General features: G+C 37.2%; 1 protein-coding gene across 1 annotated transcript in view; it reads left to right on the forward strand.

Moving 5' to 3' along the window:
• SLC9A9 (solute carrier family 9 member A9) overlaps positions 1 to 19,781 on the forward strand; it is a 647,359-nt gene that overhangs the window by 179,561 nt on the left and 448,017 nt on the right. The window contains exon 5 of the mRNA XM_043474178.1: positions 1,924 to 2,039. Within this exon, the coding sequence (XP_043330113.1) occupies positions 1,924 to 2,039 (116 nt within the window). The remainder of the gene's footprint in view (positions 1 to 1,923; positions 2,040 to 19,781) is intronic.

Consider the following 19,781-nt stretch of genomic DNA (forward strand, 5'->3'; position numbering starts at 1 on the left):
TTATTTATTGATGTATTTTAAACACCCAACACAGAGCCTAACACGTAGTAAAGTTTCAGTAACAAATATCTATCGAATAAGCAAATAAACTGAATGAAGCTACCCTATACCTTTCCAGAGGCTTTACCCCCTGGTAACCAGCAGAATGCCCTCCCTAGGATAACTATAGATGAGTTGCCATGACTGGGACCTCTTTCCAGAAACCATTGTTGTGTCCCGTGAAACAGTCTCTCTCAGATATGTTAATACTGGCAGACTGGTTAAGATCCAACCTCCCCTTCTAGAATCCACATACTTCACAGAAATATTGGGTCTTTCTACTCAAACTCATGTTGGTTGTGTTAATAGTTCAATTCTAGAGGAGTGTTATTTCCAAGTTCTTAGGGACACTTTCATTGCTGCCCCTTAGTACTATGTAGAACTACCACTTTATGGACTAGTTGAGAGAATATTATATGATATAACATATAATATGAAATATAGAACTGTTCATTTAAGCAATATGCTGTGGTGGTTAAAAACCCAGGACCCAGAGTCAAATTTCCTCAGTTCAAACCTGGATTCCACAATTTAATAGTTGTGTCAACTTCAGCAAGTTACTTGATCACACAGTGTTCAGTTTTCTCATCTGTAAAATGCAGCTAGTACCTACGTTATAGAATTAATGTGTGGGTGAAATGAGTTAAAACATATGAAGAAGTAGAAATAGTAAGTGAATATTATTACTATTATCTGTAACAATTGCATTGAGAATTTACTATGTGTCAAAACCCAAATTTACATTATTTCAGATAGTCTTTAAAACAAATCTGTAGACTGACCATTATTGTTATTCATAACTCATGAATAAGGATATTGAGGTTCAGAAGGTTTTAGTAATGCTCTAAAATCGCATAGCTAGTGAGTGGTGGAAACTGGATTTAAATGCAGATGTGTATGAAATATTCTCTCATGGAGAAGTTTTTCTCAAGAGAATTAAAATATCTACATTCTCACTGACATTACAATTTCTAATATCTGATTTCTAGTATTTTTAGTCATGCTTACAACCCTAGAACATTTTTCAAGAAACTAGCTTTAAATGAATATGACTATCTAAGCAACCATCTGTGGGTCTGAGGGTCTATAGTTTCTAAACACTCTTACAGTCACTTTTAGTGATTCAGCTGTGGTCCAATTTACGTGTCTCTGTATTTCCTTTACTAGGACTTAGAAAAACTCAGTCAATTAAATAGTTAAACACAATTAAAAAGCTATAAGGTGACAAAAGATGACCAAAAACAGATAATTTGCATTCCACGGCACTGGATTGGTAAATATATTATAATCTCATGAAAAGAACAGCTTTCCTTGAAGATCAAAATATAATGATTTCAGGATTCATTTTCAGCAATGTGTTGAAGTTATAGGCACTCTAACCCAACAGTGATTCTGTGGGTGTGGAAGTGCCCTGATATCAGCAGTTGTAGAGACTCATCCATTGTAAAGTAACTGGTTGACCAAGTGCCCTGTGAGTGGCCAATATCCTCATCACAGTAACAGACTTGAAATTTGAACCCTTTTCAGATATCCTAGCAGACAAAACAATAAAACCGAAAAGTAATCCATTTTAAATGTCTGTGCACCTCTGTATTTGTGGGCATGATTTACTATGCCATGTTTCACGGATAATTTTTTTATATCCTTGAGATACTTGTTTTCATTGAAGCACACTATAAAACATTGTGCTATCTTTTGCCAGGGGAATGAGTTGTGATATTTGTAGGCGGTGTCCTGAGAACTAGCATGGCTACACATTAGCAGAATAGCGGTAATTTGTGCATCATGCTTATTCAGGAAACCCATTAGAATGTTAACTCTGATGGCACGGGTTTACACAGGATTCAACTTGATGTTTGAAGATCCTATTTTTCTCTTCAACAGGTTAATTATGTATGGCTTTGTGAAGGCTATGGTATATGCTGACCAGCTGAAAAATGGAGATTTTCATTTCACTGACTGTTTGTTCTTTGGTTCACTGATGTCTGCTACAGATCCAGGTAATTGCCCAAATAATATGTTTTCTTCTTTCTAAGAGTCAAACATTTAAATTGAATTTTTCTCTAAAGAGCATCACCCAAGTCAACATAATAATTCCTTATTCCTTTTCGCTTGCAGTTGACATATCTGTTAGTGATTTTAAAAAGCAGGTGAATATTCTAACAACTCTCAAAAAATGGTTTTCAAAGCAACTTAAAGTAATGGGGAAGACTCCTTAAAATTCTCCACTGTTTGTCTCCCTAGAACATGTAGCCATCTTGACTTATGGTTCTTAATTCTTCTCTATTTAACTTGTCTTCTTTCAAAAATGCTCCACTGCAGTGGTCCCCAACCCTTTTGGCAACAGGGACCAGTTTTGTAGAAGACAATTTATCCATGTACCAGCAGATTGGGGGGGGGCGGTGAATAGTTTGGGGTTGATTCAAGCATATCACATCTATTAATGCCACCACTGATCTGACAGGAGGTAGGGCTCAGGTGGTAATTCCAGCAATAGGGAGAGGCAGCAAATACAGATGAAGCTTCATTCATTCAACCACTGCTCACCTCCTCCTGTGTGGGCCAGTGCCTAACAGGCCATGGACTGGTACTGGTCTAATGGCCCAGGGGTTGGGGACCCTTGTTCTATTGAATTAAATGGTAAAAAATAACCTTGAAAATTAATTACTATATAATGTTTCAAACATATTAAGAATAGGGAAAATATTTTAAAAAGTTGTCACAAGTGGAGTCGCTCAGTCGTGTCCGACTCTGCGACCCTGTGGACTGTAGCCCACCAGGCTCCTCTATCCATGGGATTCTCCAGGCAAGAACACTGGAGTGGGTTGCCATTTCCTTCTCCAAGAGTAGTCATATACACTTCCTATTATCAAATTATGATAATAATCAAATTTGGCTGAAGTGTTTTATCGATATCCTCCTACATTCCTTCTCACTATGACTGAATTATATTAAAACAAGTCTCAGACATTGTATCATTTTATTTGCAAGTGTTTTGAAAAATGACAGTTGTCATTATGAAACCTAAAAATATTAACAATCTTTTTTAATATTATCAAAGTGCTATCCTCTGTTCAAGAAGGCAGAATTTTCTTTTTGTCATTATCTTTATTAGTTCATGTAGTAGTCTGTACAAATTAGAACCCAAATAAAGGCTACACATTACAGTTGATGGATATGGCATCTAGTATTTTTTTAATCTATATGTTACCCTTCCATCTTCTATTTTTCTTGTCACTTATTTATTGGAAACAGAAAGGCAAATTGTCTTGTGGTTGAATTAAATATGATTACTTGAATGTTCCACTAGCCTCAGGATTTCTTGTAAACTGATGGTTAAATCTAGAAATTGAATCAGATCAGGGTTCATTTTTTTGGCAAGATTACTTGCTTGCTCTGAGTCTCTACAGAATCACATCAGGAAGCACAGAGTGTTTGGTGACCAAGCTGATCCACCACACTGCTGAATTATTGCTCCAGCAAAGACCACCAGAACACACCTGTAGTTGAATAAGACATGTTTATTACATGTTATAATGAAGAAACTGCTCACCAGAGGAACAGTGGGACCTCTCAGAGGGTGTTAGAAAGGAATGTTATAGGGTGTGGGCTAATGCTTGGTGATTTTAGGGAGGGCTTAAGGAATCAGGACTTGGCTGTGGATTAGATGCTGTCAGAAAGCATGAGTGATAGGACATTTTAGTAAATCTTCTCTAGCAGGAGGAAAGACTGAATAGAACCTAAGCCTACAACTGGTAAAGAAACAGCATCACTCATGATAGCCAGGATAGGGATGCTGCAGTTTGGACAGTCTTCATTATTTATGCTTAAATGTGATTACCCAGTAGTCTTGTTTTTGTCTTGATTCTTTATGGTCACAGAGTGAAATTGTCTGATGTTTTATGTGAAATTGTTTATACTCAACAAGAGAACAACAAGGCCCAGCTGATAGTAACAGGCCAGCTCCCACGTACCAGGGGCTGCTCTTCTCTTTCTTAGACTAGCCCAGCAGCATTGGCACCATGCGGCACCTTGTTTTAAATACAGCACCAGAGCTGCTGAATTAGCTTCTAAAATTTAACAATATCCTCAAGTGGTTTATGAACGCATGCATGCTTGCCTGCTCAGTCACTTCAGTTGTGTCCAACTCTTTGCGACCCTATGGACTGCTCTCCACCAGACTCCTCTGTCCATGGGATTCTCCAGGCAAGAATACTGGAGTGGGTTGCCATGCCCTGCTACAGGGTATTTTCCCAACCCAGGGTTTGAACCCACATCTCTTGCATCACCTGCATTGCAGGTGGATTCTTTACTCACTGAGCCACCTGGGAAGCCCCAAGTGGTTTATATGCACACTAAAATTTGAAATTTAGTTAGTCAGATCAAATCCCAGTCATGGGGAAATTCTGTAATAAAATCCCAATGACCTTCAACCAGACCAATTTACCTGCCTTCTGAGAAATCTGTATGCAGGTCAAGAAGCAACAGTTAGAACTGCACATGGAACAATGGATTGGTTCAAAATCCGGATAGGAGTACATCAAGGTTGTATATTGTCACCTGACTTATTTAACTTATATGCATAGTGCTTCATGTGAGAGGCTCAAGCTGGAATCAAGATTGCCAGGAGAAATATCAATAACCTCAGATAGGCAGATGATACCACCCTTATGGCAGAAAGCAAAGAGGAACTGAAGAGCCTCTTGATGAAAGTGAAAGAAGAGAGTTAAAAAGTTAGCTTAAAACTCAACATTCAAAAAACTAAGATCATGTCATCTGGTCCCATCACTTCATGGCAAATATATAGGGAAACAATGGAGACAGTGAGAGACTTTATTTTCTTGGTCTCCAAAATCACTGCAGATAGTGACTTCAGCCATGAAATTAATAGATGCTTACTCCTTGGAAGAAAAGCTATGACAAATCTAGACATCATATTAAAAAGCAGAGACATCACTTTGCCGACAACAATCTGTATAGTCAAAGCTATGGTTTTTCCAGTAGTCATGTACAGATGTGAGTTGGACCATAAAGAAGACTGAGTGTCCAAGAATTGATGCTTTTGAAGTGTGATGTTGGAGAAGACTCTTGAGAGTGCCTTGGACAGCAAGGAGAGGAAAACAGTCAATCCTAAAGGAAATCAACTCTGAATATTCATTGGAAGGACTGATGCTAAACCTGAAGCTCCAGTACTTTGGCCACTAATACAAAGAGTTGACTCATTGAAAAAGACCCTGATGTTGGGAAAGATTGAAGGCAGGAGGAGAAGGGGATGACAGAAGATGAGATTGTTGGATGGTATCACTGACTCTATGGATGTGAGTTTGAGTAAACTCCGGGAGTTGGTGATGAACAGGGAAGCCTGGTATGCTGCAGTCCATGGGGTCGCAAAGAGTCAGACACCACTGAGTGAGTGAACAACAACAAATTTTAGCTAATGACCTTAGTACCCATCAATGGTTATGCTAGTCTAGTATGTATTAGTGGTTATAAACTAGTGCTGTGGTAATTCTATCCTACCTTTTTGCATGTATTAGCTGGTACTCTCCCAAAAGAAGTAGTTCTCCAGATCAACTATTTGAGTACCTGTGGTATTATTTAAACAAAAAAATCAGGAAAAATTATTGATCTTTGTATTTACTAATTTTCAAAATAATGAATTGTTTCTCTAGCATCTCCCACATATGATCAAGGAGGTATTTTTTTTCTTACTATTTTTTTTTGCTTTTATTTTTTTTTAAATTAATTTATTTATTTTAATTGGAGGCTAATAACTTTACAATATTGTAGTGGTTTTTGCCATACATTGACATGAATCAGCCATGGATGTACATGTGTCCCCCATCCTGAAGCCCCCCTCCCACCTCCCGCCCCATCCCATCTCTCAGGGTTGTCCCAGTGCACCAGCCCTGAGCGCCCTGTCTCATGCTTCGAACCAATACTGGCAATCTATTTCACATATGATAATATACATGTTTCAATGTTAAAGTATCATATCAATACATGGATTTAAACATAGTTGATATGTTCCCATCTACTACAGTAATTATACTTTTTGATGATCAAAATATTCCATTTTTGACAACTAGGGGACTCTTCAAATTTCTCCTACATCCATTTGCCATAAATCCAAGTCTTTCAGAGATTTCTTATTTTGGAGCAGGACTAGACATTCCAACCTTATCTTGTATGTTTCCTGTACCCTGATGTGGAAACAAACATATCTCTAAGAAATCTTGCTTCTTTATAAGAGGGGAATTTATTTAGAGCTTAAAATGTGGGCACTAGGTGTTTTCATTGCTATTGGATTGGTCATTGTTTCTAGATATTTTTATTTGTTTTGAAGGAGAAATAATATCACAAGTTCATATGAATATTGTTAGTTTCAATTTACATTTATTTAACTGCCTTGAATTTACTTTGTATTTAAATTTTTCTTCTGCTTCTTTTCTTCTTTCTATTACATTAATATAATTTCTTATGTCTTTTAAATATATTTTTTCAAGGTTATAATACACATTATCACTAAAAATGTGATTATTGAAAACTGCTTAGATTTCATTGCAGTTCTTTTTAAACTTTATATATATGCCACTAGGATGAATAGCTAAAAATTACTCTGTTTTAAGAGTTCTTAAAATAATCCTCTATGTAGTTAAGCCACAAGTCAAATATACAATAATGTTCATTTGTTTCACTTTGCTTTTAATTTCTGTTTTGAAATTAGATTAAATATCTATAGAATTCCAAAATGAAAACCAAAGAAAAGAAGAGAAATCTAGCTTTTATCCCTGACTTCTCTACTCCGATTTTTCAGCCATTTTGGCTGGTTTTTAGTTTATTCTTCTGCTTCAAATCTAAGCAAATAAGCATGAATACACCCAACCATGCACACATGGTTAATCACCTTGCTGTTCTTTAATTAGTAGTATTTTGAAGAGTAATCCATAGCAACATATAAAGAGCTTTTTCATTTTCTTTTATAGCTGCAGAGCACACAGTAGTTTATTCAACCAGCTGTCTGTTGATGGACATTTGGTTTTTGGGGTTTTTTTTTTTTTTTTGTCTTTTATAATTATTAATGGTGTTACAATTAATAACTTCAATAACTTTTCACATTTTGCCACTGTTTCTTTGGGAAAGATTTCTAGAAATAAGTTAAAAAGTATTTGTAATTTTCCTGGATGCCAAATTCCTTTCCATAAAGTTTGTACCATTTTGCATTCAAACCAGCAATGTATGACATTATGTGTTCTGCACAGCCTTGCCAATGCAGAATTCTGTTACAATTTTGAATTTTTACCCACACAATAGGTGAGGATTTTTATTTCTCTGTGGTTTGACTTGTTGCTTTTCTTATTATGAGTAAGATTGAACATTTGCTCATATGTTTAGGGTACATACACATTTTTTTTTGCTGCAAACCAAATGCTTTTAAGTTACCCTTTTCCTGGTAGGGTTGTTGGTATTTTATTTTTCATGTTTCAGAAGCCCTTAATATATTAACCCTTCGTCTATAATTTAAGTTACAAATACCCTTTGCAGTTTGTTTTAAATGTATTATTTTGTTTATGGGATGTGAGTGTAAAAAGTACTTATTAATGCCTGATGTTGACCTGTTTTCTGGAAGAAGATGAAATGAAAGTATGTCTCAGATTTGGAACCCAAGGTATTGATTAGAGGATCATAGCTGCAGAGTGGAGTATGGGGATAGACCACTTCATCTCCAGGCTTGGAGACGACTGGCCATGAAGTCATTGCTGGAACATTTCCGGCTACTGTCTCCCAGTGCCAGGGAAATGTAGAAGTCCTTTGGCATCCATGGAAACAAGACCTGCAGATAAAGTATTTTGAACCCGTCAGTGACTTCTAGTTTGTTAGGGTTGTTGGATACTTTGTTTTTCTTGGTCAAGTCCCACTTTAGCTCACCTTTGAACAATCCATTGTTTTTTAGTTCCAGTGCCCATGGCCAAGTTGTTGGAGTCTATGGAATGACTCAGCCAGCTCCAAGCACAAGCCTTGTTCCTCCTGTGACTAGGGATCATTCCTGAGGTTATGTTTACATGACACAGGAAAAGTGATTGAAATAGAAAACAATATCTAGCTCAGTAAGATGGCTGTTTATCTGCATCGTATCAAGCAACTGAGCTGACTGACTCTTTTAAAACACAGAATTGACTCACAGCCATAAAGAGAATCTTGGGAACCATGTCCACTTTTCAAGCCTGGCACAGACCAGCTTTGCAACTTTGGGCACCACTTCACCTCTCTAGATTTTATGGGTTCCTGGAAGTGGAAGATATTTGATCTCATCTTTTCCAACCACTTCATTTTACAGATGAAGAAACTGACTTTTCATCTGTAAAATGAAAAGTTTTGACTAGAGCCCTTTGCAGCTCTAACATTTTGTGATTCTTAAGAATTTCTGTGAGCTTTTTTGTTTAATTTTAAAACAAGGGTTTTTTTTTGGTTTTTTTTTTTTCAGTTGTTCAAAGTGAAGCTAAAGCCCTTCACCCAGACATTTTGGGGTTCTAACCCCAACTCAGCAAATGTTAGAGAAGATCTCACATAGCAGAGACCCACAGATGTACAGAAATACTTAGGCTCCCTTCTATTCTGGGAATTAGTTATATTAAAACACACTGAGTATAGTCTCTGCTAAATTGGTACAATTTAAGATCTTCAACAACCTTTAAACACCTAGTTAATCTTATCCCACAATTACACATTTATTGCCTAAATTATTGTGACTCACTAATGAGAACCTATGCTTGCTCTCCAGGTCTGATTTTTCTTGGCCTTCTTTAAATTAATTCTTTCCCATTTAGCCTTAGCTAAATCTTAGCTAGGTGTTATTAACTATCCATATTTTTCTTTTATAGATATATATTTAGACTTAAATCTAATTCTTCCTCCATGTTTCAGACTCTCTTCAGCCAATTTTCGGTTTATCTCCAGTTAGGATGATTTGGCTATTATTTGATTGATTTAACTTCCTCCTTTCCTCTCTGATGAAGGTCTTACTAATAATGTAAAGGTAATCAGCATCCCTTAACAGAAAGAGTGGATAAGTAAAGGCAGAGGTTCCAAAGAGACTGTGTATAAGAAATTGTAGGGTAGAGGAAGAGAGAAGTACTTAAGAGGGCTTGGTCAGTGAACTAGCTCATGTTCAGATGTCTTCCGTATGTGTGTGCTCAGTTGCTAAGTCGTGTCTGACTCTTTGTCACCCCATGGACTATAGTCCGCCAGGCTTCTCTGTCTGTGGAATTTCCCAGGCAAGAATACTGGAGTGGGTTACCATTTCCTCCTACAGGGGATTTTCCCCACCCAGGGATCAAACCTGCATCTCCTGTGTCTCTTGCATTGGCAGGTGAATTCTTTACCACTGAGCCACTTGGGAAGACCCAGGTTTATTTAGACAATAGGAGGTTGGGGAAGGGGAGAGAAACAACTGATAACATAGCAATACTGTAGGGTAAAATTCCCAGCAACTGTAAGTAGATGCCATAGTTAATATCCTTCACTTTACAAGTGGCAAAAGCCTAGCAGGAAACCCTCTGGCCTAATATTATCCTCCTGTCTCTTTCATCATTGACTTGGGTTACAGTTTGGTAAATTTAGATTATCCAAGATAATGATTTTTATTATTAAGTTTGAAAAATCCCTTTATAGGGAGTGAGTGAGACAGAGAGGTCATCAATGTATGTAAAGACCCTTGGGAATCACAATGTACCTGTGTGCTATTCTTTGAACATGTCAATCTGATTTTTTATTAATGAATAGTCAATTTACAATATTATATTAGTTTCAGGTGTACAACATAGTGATTCAATATTTTATATATTATACTCCATTTAAAGTTATTACAAAATAGCAGTTATATTTCCCTGTGCTGTACAATATATCCTTGTTATTATTTTATACATATTAGCTTGTATCTCTTAATACCATACTTATATCTTGCCCTTCCTTCCTTTTTCCTCACTGGTAAATACTAGTTTGTTCTCTATATCTGCGAGTTTTTTCTGTTTTGTTATATACATTTACTTGTTTTATTTTTTAGACTCTACATATAAGTGATAACATGGGCTTCCTTGGTGGCTCAGACAGTAAAGAATCTGCCTGCAATGCAGGAGACCTGGGTTTGATCCCTGGGTTGGGACAATCCTCTGGAGGAGGGGATGGTGACCCACTCCAGTAATATGACCTAGAGAATCCCCATGGACAGAGGAGCCTGACCAGCTATAGTCCACAGGGTTGGAAAGAATCAGACACAACTGAGAAACTAATCACATAAGGGATAGCATAGTGTATTTGTCTTTCTCTGACTTATTTCACTAAGCAAGATACCCTGTAGGTCCATCCACACTGTTGTAAGTGGCAGAAAATTTTTGATGGCCAAGTAATAATCAATTGTGTATATAAGCCACATCTTCTTTAACTATTTGTCCATAGCTGGACACTTAGGTTGCTTCCATAACTTGGCTATTGTGAATAACTGTGTTATAGATATTGAGGTACATGTATCTTTTGGAATTAGTGTTTTCATTTTCTTTGGATATATACCCAGCAGTGGGATTGCTGGATCATATATAGTTCTACTTTTAGTTTTAGAGTAATCTTCTGTACCGTTTTCCATAGTGGCTGCAAAAATTTACAATTCCACCATCAGGATACTAGAGTTCCCTTTTCACCACATTCTTGCCAACATTTGTTATTTGCAGAATTTTTGATGATAGCCACTTTGGTAAGCGTGAGATGATATCTCATTGTAATTTTGATTTGCATTTCTCTGATGATTAGCATTGTTGAGCATTTTTTCATGTATCTATTGGCCATCTGTATATCTTCATGGAAAAAAAGTCTATTTAGGTCTTCTGCTCATTTTTTAATCAGGTTGTTTCCTTTTTGATATTGAGTTATATGAACTGTTTATTTATTTTAGATACTAACCCTTTATTGGTCATATCATTTGCAAATATTTTCTCCCATTCAGTAGATTGTTTTCTTTTTGTCAATGTTTACTGTTGCTGTGCAAAAGCTGTTAAGTTTAATTAGGTCCCACTTGTTTATTTTTGCTTTTATTTGTTTAGCCTTAGAAAACAGATCCAAAAAAATGTTCCTAAGATTTGTGTCAAAGAGTGTTCTACCTATATTCTTTTCTAGAATTTTTATGGTTTACATCCTTATATTTAAATCTTTAATTCACTTTGAGTTTGTTTTTGAATATGGTCTGAGCAAATGTTCTAATCTCACTACCGTCTTTGTAACTGTCCACTTTTTCCAGCACCACTTACTGAAGACACTATCTTTGCCCCATTGTATACTCTTTCCTCCTTTGAATTGAAGTCACTCAGAAGTATCCGACTCTCTTCAAATCCATGGACTGTAGCCTACAGGGCTCCTCTGTCCATTGGATTTTCCAGGCAACAGTACTAGAGTGGGTTGCCATTTCCTTCTCCAGGGAATCTTCCCAACCCAGGGCTCGAGCCCAGGTCACCTGCATTGCAGGCAGACACTTTACCATCTGAGCCACCAGGGTGCCTCCTTTATCATAAATTAATTGGCTCTAAGTGTATGGGTTTATTTCTGAATTCTCTATTCTATTCCATTGATCTATGAGTCTGTTTATGTGCCAGTACTATAATAGCATATTAAAAAGCAGAGATTACTTTGCCAACAAAGGTCCATCTGGTCAAGGCTATGGTTTTTCCAGTGGTCATGTATGGATGTGAGAGTTGGACTGCAAAGAAAGCTGAGCACCAAAAAATTGATGCTTTTGAACTATGGTGTTGGAGAAGACTCTTGAGAGTCCCTTGACTGCAAGGAGATCCAACCAGTCCATCCTAAAGAAGATCAGTCCTGGGTGTTCATTGGAAGGACTGATGCTGAAGCTGAAACTCCAGTACTTTGGCCACCTCATGCGAAGAGTTGACTCATTGGAGAAGACCCTGATGCTGGGAGGGATAGGGGGCAGCAGGAGAAGGGGACGACAGAGGATGAGATGGCTGGATGGCATCACCGACTCAATGGACATGGGTTTGAGTAAACTTCGGGAGTTGGTGATGGACAGGGAGACCTGGCATTCATGGGGTCACAAAGAGTCGGACACGACTGAGTGACTGAATTGAACTGAACTGAACGGATGCTATTTTGATTACTGTAGTTTTTATGTAGTCTGAAGTCAGAGAGTGTGATACCTCTAGCTTTGTTCTTTTTTCTCAAGATTGCTTTGACAGTTCTGGATCTTTGTGGTTCCATATAAACTTTACAATTGTTTGTTCTAGTAAAAATGCCATGGGTTTGTTAATAGGGATTGCATTAAATCACTGCTTCAGATAGTATGGCTATTTTAACAATATTAGTTCTTCTAATCCAAGAGTATGGGGTATTTTTCCATTTACTTTTATCATTTTCAAATTCTTCATCAGTGTTTTATAGTTTACAGGGTATAGATCTTTTACCACCTTGGTTTAGTTTATTCCTAGATATTTTATTCTTTTTGATGTGATTTTAAATGGTATTATTTTCTTGCCTTCTCTTTTTGATAATTCATTATTGATGTATAGAAAAACAACACATTTCTGTATATTAATCTTGTAACTCTACTAAATTTATATATTAGTTCTAATAGTTTGAAGGCTTTAGGATTTTCAGATAGAGTAAGATTTCTCATGATAGAGTAACATGTCATCTGCAAATAGTGACAATTATACTCTTTCCTTTCCAATTTGGATGACTGTATTTATTTTTCTTGTCTGGTTACTATGGCTAGGACTTTCAATACTGTGTTAAACAGAAGTGGTGAGAGTGAACATCCTTGTCTTTTTCCTGATGTTAAAGGAAAGACTTTAAGCTTTTCACCTTTGAGTATGATGTTAGCTGGGACATGCCAGAGGCACAGTCTTGCTGCTGCCTCTGGGCATTTGCATTTGTTGTCTATTTCTCCTCAATTTCTTCAGGTCTTTGCTCAAATATCACCTCAATGAGATCGTCTCTAAACATTCTATCAAAAATCACACCCTTAAGAAATCTCCACACTGTTTTCCATAGTGGCTGTACTAGTTTGCATTCCCACCAACAGTGTAAGAGGGTTCCCTTTTCTCCACACCCTCTCCAGCATCTTCTATGGCTGATTCATATCAATGTATGACAAAACCCAGGGAAATGTTGTGGAGTAATTAGCCTCCAACTAATAAAAAAAAATTTAAAAATAAATAAATAAATAAATCACACCCTTCATTCCCCCCAACACAGTTCATCTCAAATCATTGTGTTTCCCCACATTTTCCTTGACTTATATTCTTATACAGCACTAATCACTATTGATCCACTATTATTTTATTTCCTTATTTTTCCTCATTTTTTGTCTCTTTGAAAGAGAAGCTTTTTTCTATTTTTTCTGTTATTTTCACTCTTCTATTTCAAGTACTTAGAATAGTAGGTTTTCAATAAATATTTATTAAATTGATGAATTACTAAATTTGTGGAAGAAACTGCTAAAGTGTGGAGTTTGAAAGGGTATCTCTTCTCAAATATGAAATGTGAAGCAGCTGAATATCCCAGCTCACTGTTGGAGATAAGGAGTCTCATGGCCCCAGGAGGGACCGTGACTCAAGATGAAGGTGGAACTCCTAGCACATAACTGAACTTCAAGCACAAGTTGGGTGGAAATATTAGTTTTTGTCCTCTGGAAAAAAAGAAAAAAGATGTATTCAACTAAAACAAAAATATGTGTCTTTATTTTTATTCAACCATACAGCCAATATTTATTTCCCCTTTTTCATTGTTGGTCAGTGGTTTAACACTTTCCAGAAAGCACCAAGCCATAGGTTGTAGACTTGAAGAAACAGTTATAATAGTGTGGATTTTTTTTTTTTCAGTCAGAAGATACCCAAAATACGAGCTTTCTTTAGGAAAAGGAAGAACTCAGCACAATACCTTCAATATTAATCACCCCGAAGATGCCAGAAACTCATCCTGGTATTTACAGGACTAACATTTCTTCTAAGGTCTCCAGGAAGCCATTCGTTCAGGCACACGTGGGCTGTGCATCATTTCACTTCATCAATTTTCCTGTTTCCTATTGGGATTAAAATGTCTTCATTTTATATGATGCAGCTGCATTGAGGTTCAAATACAGCTGTGTTATTCTGAACTTCAGAAGTATTAGTCCAGTATTTAAAACTAGAAAAGAATTCTTACTTTGTAGAGTAGTCCTGTTTTCTCTCAATAAAATTAATTTAGTTTGTCCTGATTTAGGTAACCTCAGACAGGGCTTACTCTAGTGTTCCTGTGTCCAACTTGGTGGCCAGAAGCCACAAGTGGCTACTTGAAATGATACTGGTCAAAACTGACAGGCTGTATATATAGAATACACCCTAGATTTCAAAACCTTATTGTGAAAAAAGTAAAATATGTCACTGATAATTTTTATAGATTATATAGATTATTATAGATTATAATCTATAATATAATATAGATTATATTTTGAAATTAAAACATTAATTGAATATTGAGTTGAATAACATATACTGTTAGAATTCAGTTCAGTTCAGTTGCTCAGTGGTGTCTGACTCTTTGCGACCCCATGGACTGAAGCAGGCCAGGCTTCCCTGTCCATCACCAACTCCCAGAGCTTATTCAAACTCATGTCCATAGAGTCAGTGATACCATCCAACCATCTCATCCTCTGTCGTCCCCTTCTCCTCCTGCCTTCTATCTTTCCCAGCATCAGGGTCTTTTCCAGTGAGTCAGTTCGCATCAGGTGGCAAAAGTATTGGTGTTTCAGCTTTAGCATCAGTCCTTCCAATGAACACCCAGGACTGATCTCCTTTAGGATGGACTGGTTTGATCTCCCTGCTGTCCAAGGGGCTCTCAAGAGTCTTCTCCAACAACACAGTTCAAAAGCATCAATTCTTCAGCGCTCAGCTTTCTTTATAGTCCAACTCTCACATCCATACATGGCTACTGAAAGAACCATAGCTTTAACTATACGGACCTTTGTTGGCAAAGTAATGTCTCTGCCACTCCAGAAGCGAAGGCTTGCCCTGTGCCACGCTTGCCTTGGAGCGCCAACCCGACCACATCTGTGTGTGTGTGCGTGTGTGCCTGCATTCCTGTGTGTGCATGCTTGTGTCTGTGTGTTTGTGTGCCTATGTGTACACGTGTGCCTGTGTGTAGTGTATGTGTCTCTGTGTGCTTCTTTGTGTGTGTGTGCTGTCTAGGTTGGTCATAACTTTCCTTCCAAGGAGTAAGCATCTTTTAATTTCATGGCTGCAATCACCATCTACAGTGATTTTGGAGCCCCCAAAAATTGTCTCTCACTGTTTCCATTGCTTCCCCATCTATTTGCCATGAAGTGACGGGACCAGATGCCATGATCTTAGTTTTCTGAATGTTGAGCTTTAAGCCAACTTTTTCACTCTCCTTTTTCACTTTCATCAAGAGGCTTTTTAGTTCTTCACTTTCTACCATAAGGGTGGTGTCATCTGCATATCTGAGGTTATTGATACTTCTCTTGGCAGTCTTGATTCCAGGTTGTGCTATTAGAATTAATTATGCCCATTTCTTTTTACTTTTTTAAGGTGGTCACTAAATAATTTTGAATTACATATGTGGCTTACATTATATTTTTATCAAACAGCACTACTATAGAGCAATATAGATAGGGAACTGTAAGACAAAAATATGATTTTTCCCAGGTTTGTTGAGATATTATTGGCATATAACATATGTATGTTTAAAGTATACAGGATGATGATTTGATATTCATATATATCATGAAATGATTGCCACAATATGGTTAATTAACACCTCTATCCCTTCACATAATTACCATTATGCGTGTGTGTGTGTGTGTGGTATCATTCAAGATCTACTTTCTTAACAAAATTCAAGAGTATAATACAGTATTGTTAACTATATTCACTGTGTTGTATCTTAGATCCCCAGAACTTATTCATCTTATCATTGAATATTTATACCTCATCTCCCCTTTTCCAGACCCTGGCAACCACCATTCTACTCTCTGTTTCTATGAGTTCAGCTTTTTTCCATTTCACACAAAACGTGTTCCTTAATAGAAATTCCACAATTTAAAATTGAGCAGAAAAGTTAAGCACATGTAAACACACTGCACAAATTACAACTTTTGGTGAAATACAGGCACTTTATTTTTACAAGATTGAACTAATATGTCTGAAATTTTCTTTCTAAAGCCTCTTTTCTTGGTCTTATTTTTCTTCTCCAACACATAATAACCCATAAACTAGTTCACACCCATGTTTCAAACAAAGCAAAAAGAAACAGGGTAAATATCTATCTGATTTAAATATCATGTACATGCCATTCAAAACTATAAATACAACAACCTCTGACTTGAGAGAAGCAGATTAAATAAATTCCTGTCCGAATGTCTCAATTGTGTTCCTTTCCCTTAGTAGGACATAAATAATAAGTTCTCAAAATCTGACAATGAGTTGTTTTTTTAATACCCATTACTGTTTTGCTCTATGTAGCTTGTCAGAAACTCAAGAAACTTGCTATTTATTTTGTTAACTCTGTTTCAAAGTAAGTTGATGCATTTAGTGTCCCTAAATTGGGTGGACTCAATATCAGGAATAAATATTTATCCCAAAGTAATAAAGAGGCTACCTATGTAGCCAGTTGGTAAAATACAGTCATTATTCTTTTTATTGAATTTAAAAATCTAGTTGATGTAAATTATTAGTTTAGTACTCCAATTAAAGTCAAAATAAACAGTGCTTAATAGAAGCCATTGGTTTTTCTTTTTTTGCTTTTTTGTTTTCTTTTGTCCATGCCACGTGGCCTGTGGGATTGTAGTTTCCCTAACCAAGGATGAAACCTGGGAGCCCTGCAGTAGAAGCACAGAGTCCTAACCACTGGACTATCGGGGAGTACCTGAGAATCCATTACTTTATCGACTTTCCTAGTGGCTCGGATGGCAAAGGGTCCACCTGCAATACAAGAGACTCAGGTTCAATCCCCGGGTTAGGAAGATCCCCTGGAGTAGGGAATGGCAACCCACTCCAGTATTCTTGCTAGAGAATTCCATGGACAGAGAGTCTGACAGGCTACCATCCATAGGGTCGCATAAAGTCAGACAATACCGAGTGACTTTCACTTTCATTTCCTTTTTAAATAAAATTTAATGACTAGAACTAAGAAAGCATCTACAGATGTATCAAAGTACAGAAGGTCTGCAGAGTTTTGCACAGTGTACAATAAACATTAATTGAATAAATGCAATGGTCATTGAATATTGCTTAGAAACACTGTCCACGGCATGTTTAAATCCCCATTCTGTCTAACTCATTTGAGCCCGAGTTAATGATAATAATAAGACTTATTTGAAAGGTTCTTTATAAGAATTAAATGAGATGACAATTTTAAAACCGTTAAGTTGTCATTTTTATGCTATACTAAGATAAGGCTGCTATTTTACCATCAGCAAGCAAAACATGCATATTTTTGCTTATTTTCCTGGTAATAGTAATGGATTTCCATAAATCTACATATTTGTTTAGTTACTTCCCTTGACTGACTCATTTGTTCATGAGTTGGGAGTGTAATATATATAATATCGCTATTTTGCTTTGGATAAAACACAAATATGGGCACAATAAAGGACAAAAATGGTATGGACCTAACAGAAGCAGAAAATATTAAGAAGAGGCGACAAGAATACACAGAGGAACTATACAAAAAAGATCTTCATGACCCAGATAACCACAATGATGTGATCACTGGACTAGAGCCAGACATCCTGGAATATGAAGTCAAGTGGGCCTTAGGAAGCATCATTACGAACAGAGCTAGTGGAGGTGATGGAATTCCAGTTGAGCTATTTCAAATCCTAGAAGATGATGCTGTGAAAGTGCTGCACTCAATATGCTAGCAAATTTGGAAAACTCAGGAGTGGCCACAGGACTGGAAAAGGTCAGTTTTCATTCCAATCCCAAAGAAAGGCAATCCCAAAGAATGTTCAAACTACCACACAGCATTCATCTCACACGCTAGCAAAGTAATGTTCAAAATTCTCCAAGTGAGGCTTCAACAGTACGTGAACTGTGAACTTCCAGATGTTCAAGCAAGATATAGGTAAGGCAGAGGAACCAGAGATCAAATTACCAACATCTGTTGGATCATCAAGAAAGCAAGAGAGTTCCAGAAAAACATCTACTCTGCTTTACTGACTACACCAAAGCCTTTGACCAAGTGCATCACAACAGACTATGGAAAATTCTCAAAGAGACAGGAATACCAGACCACCTGACCTGCCTCCTGAGAAATCTGTATGCAGGTCAAGAAGCAACAGTTAAAACTGGACATGGAACAACAGACTGGCTCCAAATAGGGAAAGGAGTACATCAAGGCTGTATATTGTCACCCTGCTTCTTTAACTTATATGCAGAGTACATCATGAGAAATGCTGGGCTGGAAGAAGCACAAGCTGGAATCAAGATTGCTGTGAGAAATATCAATAACCTCAGATATGCAGATGATACCACCCTTATGGCAGAAAGTGAAGAGGAACTAAAAAGCCTCTTGATCAAAGTGAAAGAGGAGAGTGCAAAAGTTGGCTTAAAGCTCAACATAAAGAAAACCAAGATCATGGCATCTGGTCCCATCACTTCATGGGAAATAGATGGGGAAACAGTGGAAAGAGTGCCAGACTTTATATTTTTGGACTCCAAAATGACTGCAGATGGTGATTGCAGTCATGAAATTAAAAGATTCTTGTTCCTTGGAAGAAAAGCTATGACCAATCTAGACAGCATATTAAAAAGCAGACATCACTTTGATGACAAAGGTCCATATAGTCAAGGCTATGGTTTTTCCAGTAGTCATATATGGATCTGAGAGTTGAACCATAAAGAAAGCTGAGCACCAAAGAATTGATGCTTTTGAACTGTGGTGTTGGAGAAGACTCTTGAGAGGCTCTTGGACTGCAAGGATATCCAACCAGTCCATCCTAAAGGAGATCAGTCCTGAATATTCACTGGAAGGACTGATGTTGAAGCTGAAACTCCAATGCTTTGGCCACCTGATGCGAAGAGCTGACTCACTGGAAAAGACCCTGATGCTGGGAAAGATAGAAAGCAGGAGGAGAAGGGGACTACAGAGGAGGAGAAGGGGACAACAGAGGATGAGATGGTTGGATGGCATCACCGACTCAATGGACATGAGTTTGAGCAAGTTCCGGGAGTTGGTGATGGACAGGGAGGTCTGACATGCTGCAGTGCATGGGGTCGCAAAGAGTTGGACAAGACTGAGCGACCAAACTGAACTGATCTGAAAGCACAAATATATTTTTAGATTTATATTTCACAGGTAGAAGAGAGCAATCTGTGAAAGCAAATCCCAGACCTTGTCATTTATCCCCATGTATATTGGTATGCATCTCTGCAGTTATGAACATTATTTTCACATGACCATGAAGTGATTATCAGACCTGCAAAATTTCCCATAATCCATTGACATTATCTAATACCCAGTCCACATTCAATTTCTCTAATTTTTTTCCTTTTACTTTAATCAGAGCTTCACATTTGACTTCTACGTACTATATCTCTGAGGTCTCTTTAAGTCTAGGACAGTGTTTCCTTCTTTCATGCCACCACCTTTTGTACTATTGAGTTATTGAGGATGTTGGTCAGCTGTATACGATGTCCCACAATCTAAATTTGTATGTTACCTTACCACAAGTGTCATTTTAT

This window comes from Cervus canadensis, chromosome 7 (genome assembly GCF_019320065.1).
Source record: "Cervus canadensis isolate Bull #8, Minnesota chromosome 7, ASM1932006v1, whole genome shotgun sequence".
In the NCBI taxonomy this organism is placed as follows: Eukaryota; Metazoa; Chordata; class Mammalia; order Artiodactyla; family Cervidae; genus Cervus; species Cervus canadensis.